General features: G+C 48.4%; 1 protein-coding gene across 5 annotated transcripts in view; it reads left to right on the top strand.

Moving 5' to 3' along the window:
• Nucleotides 1–445: 445 nt before the first annotated feature.
• Nucleotides 446–14,836, top strand: part of PPP1R12B (protein phosphatase 1 regulatory subunit 12B) — a 99,912-nt gene continuing 85,521 nt past the window's right edge. For all 5 annotated transcript variants that reach the window (XM_057424448.1, XM_057424449.1, XM_057424451.1 and 2 more), the window contains exon 1: nucleotides 446–836. In XM_057424448.1, the coding sequence (XP_057280431.1) occupies nucleotides 549–836 (288 nt within the window). In that variant the 5' untranslated portion in view covers nucleotides 446–548. The remainder of the gene's footprint in view (nucleotides 837–14,836) is intronic.

Genomic DNA, 14,836 nt, shown 5'->3' with positions numbered 1-14,836 from the left:
GGGCAGCCCCTCCGCTGGGCACCGTCACCGCCGGCCAGGAGAGGGATGCTCAGCACCGCAGAGCCACGAGAAGGCGCAGTGGAGCCAAACCCCATTGGAAACGTTCCCGGTTCGGGCCGGTAGAGCAGGGAACCCGCTGTGGCTGTGCCCCTCGCCCCGCTCCCCTGGGGCTGGTGCCGCCCCGGCCATCGCTGTCGTTCCCCCCCCCCCGGCCCTGCCCGGTGCCTCCTCGCACCGCGCCCGCTCGGCGGGAGAGAGCCGGGAGCTGCGATGGCGGCGGCGCGCGGGGGCTGCTGGGAGTTGTAGTCCGTTGCCGGGCAGGTGCAGCTGCTCGCGGGGGCTGCCGGGAGTTGTAGTCCTTCCTGCGCGGGCAGGTGCGGCGGCGCCCGCGGGAACTACATGTCCCGGCATGCCTTGGGGCTCGGGCGGCGCGGGCGCGGCGGCGGCGGCGGTGGGGGCGTATCGAAGATGGCGGCGGGGGCGCTGCTCCCCGCTCCCGGCTGAGGAGAGGCGCGGTGCGGTCCCTGCGCCTCAGTGCGGCGGCGGCGATGTCAGAGCCGGAGCACCTGGGCGGGAAGCGGGCCGAGTCGGCGCGGCTGCGGCGGGCCGAGCAGCTGCGGCGCTGGAAGGGCTCCCTGACCGAGCAGGAGCCCGTGGCGCCGGGGGGCGGCCGGGGCCGACACCGCGGCGATGGGGGGTCCCGCGTCCGTTTCGAGGAAGGCGCCGTCTTCCTGGCCGCCTGCTCCAGCGGGGACACCGAGGAGGTGAAGCGGCTGCTGGGCCGCGGCGCCCGCATCAACACCACCAACGTGGACGGGCTGACAGCCCTGCACCAGGTACCGGCGGCCCGGCGCCGGGGCGGGGGGAGTCGGGCCCGGGCTGGGGGTTGTTGTGTGTGGGGGAAACTCGGCCTCATCCCTCCGCGACGCTTCCCCGCGCTCCTCGCTGGGGCACCGGGGCTCGGGAGGACGCGTTTCGGGGGTGCCCCGGTGCTGTCGGAGGCAGCGGGTTGTTTATAACCGATACGGCTTTGAGCCCCGTCAGTGTGCCGGTGCCGTGCTCACGGCAGGGTGTTCCGGTCCTCACAGGGGTGCCGAGTGGCTCAGTTAGTAAAAGAAAGCAGTGGGCTGGCAGAACCGATTCATTCATTTTGGGAAAACTTCCTCTTTGTGCTTGGGATCTGCTGAAATAGGGAAAAATTCCCGCCGGGGGGGGTTAGTTTTTGCGAGGCGAGAAGCGTCTCCTGCGCTTCTGTGTTGTGTTGTATTAGAGTTGCCTTGAAACTCCCCAGACTGCTCTTTGGCAACCGCTGCAGAGAGCAGAGGGTGCCCGCGTCTCAGACAGGTGACATGGGCTCTATTAATACTCATCCAAATGTGCTGAAGATGATACAGAAGTGGGTGCAGAAGTTGGCTCCGGAGCGGTAAAGCCTCCCCTGTCTGGCAGCGTGTGCTGTGTTTCACCCGTCGCTGTCAGTGTGTAAATGAGCAGGAATGTGAGGGAGCCTGTGGAATCACTGTCCTTTAATGTTGGGGAACCTGTTGCTGTTGAAGACTGGCTCAGGATTCAGCAGGGCTTGTGAAATCAGTGTCCCAGATTGTTGCATCTGGTCAGTGAAATGAATCTGATTTGAATCCAGGCCAGGCTCAGGAAGAACGTTTTCTTAGCTCAAGATCTGGTAGATTAAGCATGGAGCGTAGCGACGGGGCCGGGAAAAGCAGCGCAGTCCAGGAATAACATCTGGGAATAATGTGTCTGTAAAGAATAAAAGCACAAATCATAGGATGATAATTGAGTTGATTGGGCTTTCTTCTTTGCTGGGCTGGTATTACTGAACTGAAGCATTGGGACATGTAGAAGCTCACTTGCTGGTGGCTGTCACTGAACAAGGGGCAGTGATATTTGTTCATTTTGTTCTGGAGTTCCAAAAATAAGTTATGAAGCAAAGAGCACAGGAACTTACAGACTGACAGGTTGGGTACAGCTTCAGTTGCCAAAGCAGTGAACGTTGTAATGCACCAGCTTGTTCTTTTTTGGTATAGCAAATAGGTTACACTGTGATAGTAATCCCCAGTACAGCACGAATACATGTATTATCAGATCAATAAATAATCATATAGGCCCTACTATGATCTGGTTACTGAAAGCATTTCAGCAAGCAAGAAATCTGAATCTAAGGTGGGTAGAAGTGTGGTGGAAGTGGGATGACTTCATGAGGGCTTCCCAGCCAGGACTGATTGTGATCCCACTGTGAACCCATGTTATCTTCTTGATGTATATAACGTGAGGCTTGGCCACCTGAGTATCCTGAAGTGCATTAGACCCACCAGACCATGATCTCTGCAAGGTCAAGCCTCTTGCCAAGCCACATATTGACAAGCAAGCTGCAACTGTAATTCTGTGTACCTAAAGAATGGTGTCTTAGGAGCTCAGGATGGGGTAACACTGCACACTGTAATGCTGAGGGCTTGATACTTGGAAGAGCTTTTAGATGAGTGAGTGGCCCACCAGATGGGAGCTGTACAAGCAACTCTTTCTTCAGCAACCTCACAGGAAGAGAGGCTGGCTTGTCTTTGCCTTTAATAAAAACTTGATTTCAGTGCCCTGTTGCTGTAGTAACAGTTTCTCATCTGCACATCTCCGACAACACCAAAGAGATGTTCTTGTGCACCCAAATAGAACAGACACCCGTTTGTTAAAGGTTTTGTTGTACGTGTGTGTCCTGCGTCTAGAAATCTGTATCAGATGAAAATGCTCATTGTCATGTTGGAGAGGTTGCTGCGAGTTCCTTTTCACTGTTCAGGTCCAAAATAGGTCTGGTTTTATATGTCTAGGGGAATGATATTGCCTGTGCTCAAGCATCAGCTGAAGGGTGGTTAGGCTGAGGGTCCCCAAGGTGCTGCTTGACAAATGACATGAGTGGAGCAGACGTGAGGATGTTTTTATAACTTCTCTTAGTGTTAGACCCAAAACTGGTGAGATACAGGGGGCAGATGGTGGTGACCACCTGCTCTGGTTTAGTACTTGTAAAACCAAGTGGCTGTGCAGTGAGGAAGGAAACCCCACATGTTGAAGAGGTGATTTTGTGGAAGGGAAGATCGGGTATAAATCTCTGGTTAAAGAACTTTAATATTTAAGTGAGGCTCACTGGGTACAAACAAGTGCCTTTTTAGGCCATGAAAGTGGGAACACAGTCAGTTGACTGAATTTACCAGAGTCACCATCAGCTTCTGCAAAGTCTAAGGCTAATCTTACGGCTTGGGTTAGTTGGCTTGGTTTGCCCAGTGCCCCCAAATGTGCTGTGATGTTCAGCACCAGTAAACCTGCACTTTCTCTAGAGCGTGGTCCACTGTGACTAAGAGCCGTTGTGTACTCGCTGGGTGAGGAGCTGCCTTGGCTGTATTTCACTGTAAGGCTGTATTTTGAAAATAACCTTTTAAATTACAAGCGGTGCTTCCAAGCCTCCAGCTCGCGTCGTGCTCCTTGTTGGGAGCATCAGGTGCAGCATAAACCCACACCACAGGCCAGTGTCTGCTCCCTGCCTTGTGGCTTCAGTTATACTTTACCTCAGTGCCTGCAAAATGCTTCTGGGTGAACATCAATCCCATCTTCTCGGTGATTAACTTAATGCATTGACTAGAGTGTATTTTTGGCAATGGCTTTGTGTGTAATGCAGAGGCATTGAATCATAGAATGGGTAAGGGTTGGAAGGGACCTTAAAGATCATCTAGCTTCAACCCCAAACATGAACCTGGCCTTAAACGCTTCCAGGGATGGAGCGTCCACAACTTCTGGAAGTGCTTAAGGAAAGGGAGACATTACCTAAGTGTGAGTGAACATTTATAAATCAAGAAAACCACTACCAGTAGGTGAAACAAACTGGAGGTGATAGTTGGATGTCTTTGGTGTTTGGAGGTGGTGGCAAGGGGGCATGAAATGTTTGCTCTTCCTCCTGAGCAACAGATGGAACCGGAGAGTAAACGTTAATGAAAATTGAGTCTTAAGGGAAAAAGTTCTGGTGCTTCCAGTTGGGATGGCGTCTCCCAATGGAACAGGCAATGCTTCTTTAAGGCATCTTTAAGGGCTGATTCATCAGTGATGACAGCAGAAAAGATTGTTTATCCTCTGCTTGCCCTTTGATTTACCTGCTGTTTCCCTTTTTGCTTGTTCCATGGAGACATGAGTTGCTCATGAAATAACTCCTGGGTTTCTGACACTTAGAAGACCCTTGAAGTAGCTTGGTACTTGCTTTTGGTTGATTTTCAGGTGCTGGGCACTGTGGTAATTCAGATGCTGCTTCATGAAAATCAGTACTTTGTGCAGTGATGCTGGGTTAAATAGAGGAGGCTGCAGCCTCTTTGGCAGTCCCAGTGTAAGCTATTCATCCTCCTGAGCCAGAGCTGTAACACCACAGGCTTGTCTAGTTGCAATTCAGAGCTTTATGAAGCAGCATCCATGCTCTCCCTAATTGCAGCAGCCTAGAGTCTGTTGGGAGAACCATTGAGGTGCCAACATGGGCCCAAAATCTGAGAGACAGAGGGGAGGGAAGAGAGCTCCTATGTAGATTGGTGTTTCTTCCAGCTGGAACAGAGCATGGAGCAAAGGGCTGGAACTGCAGTGGTGGCTGAAACAGCCTGGGTTTGTTTTACAGGGTAACTGAGGTGGACCTGACAGTCATTGCCCACACAGTGCTCCTATAGCAGCAGCTTCTAGAAGTTTCTTAATCACCGAAAGGTAAAAGCTAGCTTGTGCCTTGTGAGGATACAACACAACGTACATAAAGTGGCATGGAGACAGTCCAGTGAAGTATTCAGGCACTACAGACACGTTTGGGGCATCACAGCTGTACTTCAAGGCAGTTTCGCTTTTGCTCTTCTCATCGGTGATGACAGTGTCATACATCAAGATGTGTTTTTAACATTGGGTGGCTGCGTTGCCTAAAAATACCTGAATCCTGGGAAGAGAAGGTTATCCGGGGGGAGTCGTACCTTTCCACTGCGCTCTGCAAAGTGTCTTTCCGAAGGTATGCTTCTGCCAGTGAAAATAGAAGTTGCAAGCTGTTTGTACTGTATTTAACGCTGCTCATCAAGTGAGCAAATGAGACATATGACACTGTCAAAAATAGGGCTTGTCACTAGGGTAAGTGAAATGGGGCTTTTTTAGCTTTCACTTATCAATGGGAATACAGTAGTATATACTCTGAATGAAGTGAGAGAGCTTAGAAGCTACCTACAGTACACCAGGAGTGTATTAGACACAGCTAGTTAAGGGCTCTTTTACCAACCTAATGCTTTGCTTTTCTTGCTTTTGGCTTACTCAGTCTCTTTCTTGGCTTGATGCTCTGTCCCTGTGGGTTAGTTTAATTGTCTGTCCCTTGCATCTCAGCTTCAAAACAATCTCCTAAGTGGGCAGAATTAACTCCAGACTAAACAAACTAACCTTGAACTGGGTTAGAGCCTGGGAGAAGCGCTGCTCCTGCAGCAGTTAGAGGAAGCGAGCCTTTGTTCTGGTGAGGAGCAGTTTCCCAACTGGTTAGTTGGGCTTCTGGGAGCTGAAGCCAACCACAGCATTCACTCAGCTACTGGGTGCTGGGAGGAAACCTCCGCTGCTTTAGTAAGTGGATGGCTGTTTGTGATGGGAAGTGTGCATCTTCATTGTTTCCTTCCTCAGCCTCTGTTTATCCTGTGTGGTGATTACATGAGTCAAGCGCTGTTGCTCCCCATAAACAGTGAGCAAGTGAACTGGTAGGATCTTCAGCTACAACTTCCTTTATGGCAGCAGGTAGAAGTGCTGCCCCTGGTCCCATAGTGCTGCCTGTGGAAAGGTTCTCATCCCCACAGCAGTGGTGCTGGGCGGGCCAGAGCTCTGGCTAGAAGTCTCCTTCGGGAAGCGAAGGTATTTTAAGGAATGCTTTTTAGATTCTCCAAATGCTGAAAGCTTTCTGACTTCTGCAAATAAAACTCTTGAGCCTGCATTAGAGGTGGAGACAAGCCTTCCGTGCTGCACACTTGTCTGAATTCACATGGGTTGATAAGATTGGAAGCCAGCTCGACAGAAACTGAGGCATGAGCAATGAAAGCAATGCTTAAGGGTGGCTGCTTCCAGCGGTGTCCTGCAGCTCCTGCTGCTGGGGCTGAAACCTGCTGGGACATTAAGGCACTGTTCATGTGCAGAACTCCCTCAGCTGTAACCTAGACAGAATTACCTTCAGCCTGTTGTTATTGTCACAGTTTGGAATGCCTCTTGCTTATTTTAACAGTGAGCGTTAGGGGCTGGGAGCTGTCTGTTACAAACAGGTTTAGAGACTTAGAATTCAGATTAGATACTGTGGGGCTTGTGAGGCATCTTAAGTGCTGTGTGTTGTAATATATTGAGATAATAACTGGCTACTATTAAAATACAAGACTTCTGAGTTGATATGCCAGCTCTCAATTGGGGATTATTATATACCATCAGTCACACAGGCATGTCAGACTGCATGTTAGAGCAGTCTTTTTTAAGAAGGTTGGGAGAGGGAAACACATGAGGAGTGGTATAAATCAGTATTTCTTTCTTTCTAACTTTTGAATACAAATGAGGGCAGGGGGAGCATTAAATACTCTGCAATGGCTGCTCTGCTTTTCAAAGAGCTGTGCTTGTGCACAGGGCTGGGATAAGAAGTTGAAAGCAAGAGGAACCCAGCTCCTTCCAGGGGGATGGAGGCTCCCTGCTCCAGTTGCAAGCTTTCCAAAGGAGTGAGCTCTTTGACCTGGTGATCGTGGTACAGCCCCAGCATGGTGAAGGTGCCCAATACAAATCCTGGGGTCTGACCTGCAGTTTATTTTCGGCTGCCCTGCTGAAGGAGGTGCAGCAGCTGTCCCTGCCATCTCCTTTCTTGGGCTGCAGCAAACTGATCTGTGCGGGGCTGGAAGGTGCCACTCACGGGAGGAGGTGCTCAGGGTGCCCCAGCACAGAACTCAGTTTGTAAGAATCCCGAAGGAATTACCTGCTGGGGATTTGGGTGCCTGTTTTTACAGGGCTCGCTTCAGCATGAATGGATTTAAGAACAAACTCACGGGGATTACAGTCCACCCAGGCCTATGCAGAGACATGGTTCAAGCTGCTGTCAAATGGAGGGTGATGTGGTCTGTCGGAGCTTCTGCAGCACGACTGTGTGATGGAGGTCCAGCCTGCACAGCTTGAAGTGCCAAATGTTATTTCCTCCCCTTGCTGCAGAGGTGCATCTCTTACTGTGGTGGAACAGAACCGTCCTTAAAACTGAATCCTTAAACATGGTTGGTTTTTTTTTCCAGAGGAAATTGGCTTTTCTGGATTCCCGGCGTGATTTCCTGCGCTGCCAACAGCCGAATCCCCAGTCAGGCCTCCCTCCTCTCATCAAGCTCTTGATAGTCATGAACACCAAAATTCTTCATTCAGACACCTACACAGTTTCTCATGACTGTACTCATTGCTACCGATTACCTTGCAGAGTCTTCCAAATGACTCGTCTTTTAGAAAACACATCCGTGTGCACTCTTGTTACATATTTCCATGTTCAAGTTTTGGAAGATCAGTCTCCTGCCAGCTTTAAGCTCTCAGCTTAAATATCCTTATTTGAAAACAGCTGAAAATTCACTAAGAGTAAAAGGTGTGAGTATTTTTAATGGTGTTTTCCAGTGTAGCTTGTTCCCAGTAGCTGAAGCAAACAGCCCGGTCCTAGCTGGTGAGAGCCTCCCCAGAAATGTTTCCATACTACAGTACTCTGACCTTGCAGAGGGACACAGGCACTTTCAACGTTGCTTTTCCAGCGTTCAGCCTTGCTCAATAAATCTTTGTGAGATGCACAGAATGCAGAATGACCACCTGCCATTAGCTTTGTATGTGTCACTGCCTTTTCAGGGTAAAACTAAGCCGGGCCCCTCTCTGATACTCTGAGCCAGGGCATTGATTTGCCACAGTGATTGCTCACCATCCATTTCTGGAATCTGTCTGAAGCCACCTCCTATTTATAATTTGTCATTCCTCACTGTCTTGGACAGCTCAGAGGATTTTATCACAAAGCTTTCTGCTTTTTTACCTCTGAAATCCTGTGATAGCAGCAACTCATAGTACCAGACCTTGTCTAAACCCAGCTCCTGGTTTAACGAGAGGTGATTCCAACAGGGATTTAGTGAACGGGTAGGACTTTGTGTGTGGGCTGTGGTCTAACCTGGCTTATGTCTGTTTAGTTTGGACTTGTAAATACAATCCCGTAACCCAAAGGGGTGTAAACTGCAGGGCCTTCACATGGAGCTGTGCTGCATTATCCATACTGGTTTTGTGTCCGAGTTGATGCATCCTGAAGTCCTGCTGCAATGTTCTCATTCTGGGGTCAAGGATATGAGGCATATAGATATCTTTCGCTTCCAGGATTTGAATTCATATGAATTGTCAGCTTTATCCAAATCAACTACTAATTATGGATTGATCTTGTGAGACCCCACTTTTAGCACTGTGTGCAGTTTTGGTGTCCTCAGCATAAGAAGGATATGGAGCTGTTGGAGCAAGTCCAGATGAAGCCACGAGGATGCTCAGGGGTTGGAGCACCTCCCATATGGAGACAGGCTGAGGAACTTGGGGCTGTTCAGCCTGGAGAAGAGAAGCTGCGTGGAGACCTCAGAGCAGCTTCCAGTGTCTGAAGGAGGCTACAAGGTGGGCAGAGATCCCACTCTGCCTGTTAGGAATGCTATCAGAGATGGTGTCAAAGGTGTACCATGCTTACTCGCCTATCACCCCACCCAGTCAACTTGTCCTTGTGGTGGGTAATCAAGTTAGGCAGGGTTTGCCACTGGTAAATCCATGCCGGCTGTTCCCAGTCACCACCACCTCCTGCATGTGGCTGAAAATAGCTTTCAGGAAGATTTACTGCATAGCCTTTCCAGGGACTGAGGTGGGATTGGCAGGCTCATAGTTTCCTGGATCCTTCTTACATGATGGTGGTGTTTGCAGGAACCTCCCCGTATCACCATGACCTTTGAAAGATGGCAGTGACTTTTTGCAGTGACATCAGCCAGCTCCATGTCTGGCAGCCCACCTGGTCCCAGAAGCAATCCATGGACTCTTCGTCAGGGACTGTATCAAGAGGGCAAGGGGTGATGGATTTAAACTTAAGCAGGGGAAGTTCAGGCTGGATATATGGAAGAAACCCTTCCCTGTGAGAGTGCTGAGGTGCTGGCATGGGTTGCCCAAAGAAGTGGAAAATGCCCCATCCCTGGCAGTGTTCAAGGCCAGGTTGGACAGAGCCTTGGGCGACATGGTCTGGTGTGAGGCATCCCCGCTCGTGGCAGGGCGTGGAACTGGATGATCTGAAGGTTCTTTCTAGCCCAGACCGTTCTATGATTCCTTCCCCTTTATTCCCTGGGCTGGGGCTCTGGTGCCACACAATGTAGAGCAGCCTGCTTTTCCTGAGAGCTAGCCTTGTACCTTAGAAGGACGTGCCCATGTCCCCGCTCAGCTGCAGCACTTCTGCATGGAGCCTCAGTTTTACCTGTAGCTCTTTGCGCTGACCGTCAGACACTCCTGTGCACAGTGACCAAAACATTTCAGGGGAGTTCTCCTCATGTCCTTATCTCCCTGATTTATTCTTTTCTCTTCTAAAAAACTCAAGTTGTAAGGAGAGGTCCCTGCTGGGAGGGGAACAGGAGAAGTTCTTTCTAGTTGACTTGTCTCTTAACTTTTGCAGAGTCCAGTCTGGAGCCGTTGCTGTCATCTCATTCCTGAGATCCTTCCCTGCCTTTTGGTGCAAACTTGCACGATGACTTATCCAACAGTTCAGAGCTGCTCATCTGCCAGCAGTGGTTCAGTTTTAAGGCATGTTGTGACCTCTTTTCTTCAGGAGCAGACAGGCAGTGAGGAGTACTGCCAGGTGACATCCTCAGGGGAGATGGCGATTGTGGATTTCTGTTTCTTACTGCCACTTGGTAAGTGCTTCTTCCCCATCTTGCAGTACAGGCATCAGTGGCTCTTAGGGCTAAGGGTATTCTCTTACCTTTCTTGGCTGCCTGAATTTTATTAATAGGCTTAGCAATTGTCTTCCAGTGGCTGAGGAAAGCTTCTTGCTGCTCCCTGTGCGGGCTGGCTGGCACTGTAGGAAATGCTACAAAGCACCTGAACTGTCATTTTTGGCTTGGGAGTCCTCTTTGGTGGAGCCCTTTTTAATTCCAGTCCAGCTACCAACTTAATCACTGCTGACTTCAAATACCAAGTGTTGCTCAGTGCCGTCTGAGTGCATGTGCTGCATCCAAATAGAACTTACACAAACTTCTGCGGATCCTATCTGTGGAACTGGGGGAATTTCAGTCAAGAGAATTGAAAAGTGATGATTTAGTGGAATTCAAATCTTAATTATTTCAATATTGAAAGAATGATACATTGTTCCTTGTGACATATCATCTTTTACAAGGGGTGACCTCTGTGCTTTCTCCTCCCTATCATAAATCACTCTAATAGGTACATGCTGTATTCAGGGAGCACACAGTATCGTGGGGGTTTTGGGGGGAGAACTGGGAGAGTCTGAGACTTGGATACAGCTCAACTAAAGAGTTTCAAATGACAAATCTGCCCCAGTTCTGCCATTGTGTGCTGAACAGTTTGTATTGCTTCTCTGCACTAGTGTCTGCATTGCCTTCAGTCTTCTCCTCTGCAGAGATTTCTTCAAGTCAAAACTCAGCTTTCTGAGCTTTACCAAGCTGCAGCATTGACAGAAGAGGTTCCAGAACTGCTCAGGCAAATGCAAAGTGTTGGGTCTTCAGCACCAGTTGGTATTTGCTCAGCAGGAACTGGCACATGCAGTCTCTAAGATATTGCCCGTTGTGTAACACATCACTTAAAACAAACCCGTTAGCAGAGGACCAGCCGTGTCGATGGGAAGTGACAGTCCTCCATGTGGTGCTCATTTCTATAAGGGACTCCAAAATGATAAACCCAAAGGAGTCGACAAGCATGTGGAGAGAAGAAATCTGGTTGAGGTGGTACATTTGGATTTTCAAAACGCTTGTGATAAGGCCCCTCTATGGAAGCCCTAAGAAACAAAGCTGTTGGGAAATAAAAAGCCAGCTTATCATTGATTCATTACTGTCTGAAAGAGTGAAATCAAAGGCTCTGAATGAAAGCTCAGTTTACAGGGGATGGGGACTTATCCTGCCCGTATTGCTCTGCAGCCCCATGTGTGAGATGGGAAAGGGAACAGAGAGGGAGGAAGCAGTTGTCGATGGTGCTGCGTATTCAGGGTAATAAAAGAAAAGCTGGCAGGGAAGGGTTTCACAACACTGGCTGGCAAAATTTGGTCAGTAAATGGGAAGTACTGTTTATGGGAAAACAGTGGATTGCAGCTGATACAGGCTAGAAGGGTTTTCTGGGGATTTAATGTGGTAGCGTGGAAGCACTGCAGTGGGTAAAAGAGCTAAATCAGAGATTCAGAACTGTTAAGAAAGGAATAACTAAACTAGAAGTCATAAAGCCAGATGAGATCATGTGTCCATCTGTAGATTGGCGTGTGCAGAACTCTTTCTACCATCTCAGTCAAATGAAGTCAGTCGAAAGAGATGGGAAATAACAGCAACATAATGGAAGTCATGGAGTAGCTTCCATTCCAGGAAAGATCAAAACTGTCCACGATTCTTCCTGTCCGCTCGAAAGCCACAAGCACAGAATAAGTGCTTGTAAGTTAAGCTCCAGGTTGCCAGGCTCCATGCTGGTGTGGCAGGAAGATTGTTTCTGCAATATAAAGAACAATTAAAATGGTATTATTTAATACAGATTAGAGTCAAGAAGAGAAAAAAAAAATAGGGTGGAATTTATAAGGCCTAAAACCTTCTCAAATATTAAAGCAGTAGTTCTAAAATGAAAGTGATTTTTAGAAGGCTAGCTAATACTTTATGGCATAAATGGTGGGCAATTATGCTTTATATTTAATAGGCAATTTTATTGAATTTTTGGGTAACTTGCTACAGAAGCATGAAGACTCTATTTCATCACATCCTCTACACTCGAAGAAAGAATAGGGTTATGGATGGGCTGTCACCTTGCTAATCCACGAGGTTTTGAGCCTTTTTCTATTCCTGGCTTGCAGTAGCCTGAACCAATATGTCTGACTGAGCCTAGTATCTACGTGCTCCTGCAAGGGATGGATTTCATCTTCACTTCATGGTGCTTTTCTTTTCCTTCTCAGGTGGCTGACAAACAGGATTTGACCCATGCAGCCCTAAATGGTTTGTCTTTTAAACTGGTATCACTCGAGTTATTCTGAACAAGCATTCCCTCATGCTGAAGAAGATAAGTGGTAAATCTGCCTGTCTCTCGATGAGGGACTTCAGGACCGTGCCAACCTGTATTGCCAGCAGAGCCAAGGTTGTAACTTCAGAACATATTGCAGGAGTTATTTTTGATCCCTTATTAACAGCTGCTATAGAAGGAGCCCTGTTCTTATGGCCAAATACTGTCTTATAGCTATTTTGAGTATTATTGGCTTGTCTTCAGTCTGCAGCTCAGGCCACAAAATCCATTCCTTTCTGTTGAGTTTAGGTGCTGTTAGTCTTTAAGAAACTTGTTCGATGTTGCAGAGGGTGCACAAGGAACAAAGAATTGATTGTAGTCGCTGGGAGGGAATCCATGTGCTGACACGATGCTTCCTGCAAATTGTGCTAGGCACTGAAAAATGCGAGTCCTGTCCAAAACAAGAACTGCTGCATTAGGGAAAACAAGGCATTTGAATGTAATCTGATTCCAGGGTTATTGAAATCCAGTGTTATGGTGATGGAACTGAGTCGTGGAGATCTGGGGTTACCTGTTGTTGCCTGGTTACTGTGACCACTTAGCCCTTCTCTGGTCTCAAGACTCTTTCCTGCTCCTTTGGCTTCTTTGAGCAGTGCTCTGGTAGTTCTTCTATTGTATGGTGCTGGAGGCTACATCTCTTCCTCTATGGTCTGTTTGGCCTTTTGTCACTTGCTCTCTCAGGTCCCAGGGCAGAGCCTTGCTGGCTCAGTGGGGAGGGCTCCAGATCCAGAGTTCCAGGTGCTGGGAGAGTTGGTAGAAGACCTTCTGCTCCAGTCCTCTGCACTGAGGCACCACCAGGTTTATCAGAGCTCTTTCCAAAAGACAGTCAGTTCCTAATCAGTTCCTGAACCCCTTCATGGAGATCTCTCCTGCACCTCCCTGGAGGCTGCTCCTCGCCTGGCACGCTCAGCACTTGGGAAGCACTTCTCAGTGTTTGACCCAAATCCACTTTCTTCTAAAGAAAAGCAAGCTCTTTGTTTTCCTCTGGTGGCAGCTGCTTTCAGAACAGCCTCCTCACTACGGGAAGACTGTTCTCCTCAAACTTTCTTTTTCCTTTTACTTAGGTCAAGTGGTTTTATTTCACTTTTCCAACTAGTTGATGTCTTCTAAATGTGCAGTGAGCCTCGTTGTTCTCTGGGTTCTTAGGAGGATGTTGCTTTCAAATTCAATGTGATACTTAAGTGGAGATGACTCCAGCCCAAGAATAATTTTCTTCAGGGCCTTGCTAAGAGCAGTTTGATGTATTCCAGAATGAGATTTACTTGCTTCTTCAGCAGCACCCCACTGACTCATTCAGCTTTAGTTACCCGGTGGGGATGGAGACGAGGGGATGGTAAAGCAAAACTAGACATAATGGTATAAATCATTAATGTTATAACAACATATTGAGTAAATGTTGCCTTGGAAGATGATGCTGCCTGTGGCGTGGGAGCCAGCATGGTGCGGTGGCTGCCGTGGCAGAGATCTGGCAGGAGCAGAGTTGTCCTCACACAGATGAGACCTGCCTGTCTCAAGTAGGTATCTAGTCAGTGATCCATGCTGTTGCTGTGTCCGTTTGTCCTTGGTTTGCCTTCAGGTGTCTCCCATCTAAGGGTAGGAGCTTTCCTGTTCTGCTTTGTTGTAGGAACATTTGGTGGGAACACTTTGGGTCTGGGCTCTGCTCCCCAGAGCTCTCCACCTTCTTGGCTTTGGTTTCATCTCCCACCAGTAGAATGTGACCCCTCTTCCTACGCCTTTGTTGAACAGGGGGAACAGAGCTGGGTCTTGTTAGTCTGTGCTGAGGAGGCTTTCAGACACATGTTTACATAGGCTTGAAGGTCCTATGGTCCGTGCTGGTTCCAGTGCTTCCCAGAGTGGCCCGATCCCTCTGGAATGGTGCTAGGGGCCAAGGTTACAGCACAGCATGGAGCAGATGCAGAACGAGTGTCCTGATTTTCCCAAACTTTTTACAACTTCTCTTCTTTTTCCAAATTCTCCTGTCCCCAGTTTGTTTGCCCCAAAGCATGGTTTATTTCTGAGGTGCCCTACAGCTGCTATAACCCATGTTTGTGATGCCCCAGAAATCCATCAGAAATGCTTTTGGGAAATGGGGGAAGTTGTTTGGCTTGGTTTGGGTTTCTCAAGTGAAGCTTTTCCTCATTCATACCCCACTCATGTCTCCCACATCTTTTTTTAGTTGTGGAGACTAGAACTATGCTAGCCCATTACATAGGGGCCTAATGGTATTTTTGAGTCTGTTTTGTTCCATTCCAAGTCATTTCTAGAATTTGCTTTGATTTCTGAGCTTGGGGCTGATGTTTTCCTACAGCTATTTGGGATAATCCTAAGAGCTTGTTCCTGAATGCAGTAATAAGCTCAGACCCTTTCATTTTGTGACGTGATGTTAGGTGTATTTTTTGCCTGTGATTCACTCGGCAGTTATCTGCATTGGGTTTCATCTGCCATTTTATCACCACTTGCTCAGTATTGTAAGGTTCTTCTTCAAGCTCATCCTTTTCTTCCCCCTCTTGAATAGTTTCCTCAGCAATCTTTATCACCTCACTAA

Source organism: Pezoporus wallicus, unplaced genomic scaffold, assembly GCF_028554395.1.
Source record: "Pezoporus wallicus isolate ANWC-B61680 ecotype Strahan unplaced genomic scaffold, APGP_CSIRO_Pwel_v1 contig_9123, whole genome shotgun sequence".
NCBI classification, from domain to species: Eukaryota; Metazoa; Chordata; class Aves; order Psittaciformes; family Psittacidae; genus Pezoporus; species Pezoporus wallicus.
Note: the sequence above shows the minus strand (reverse complement) of the source record. Positions and strands in the feature narration are given on the sequence as shown.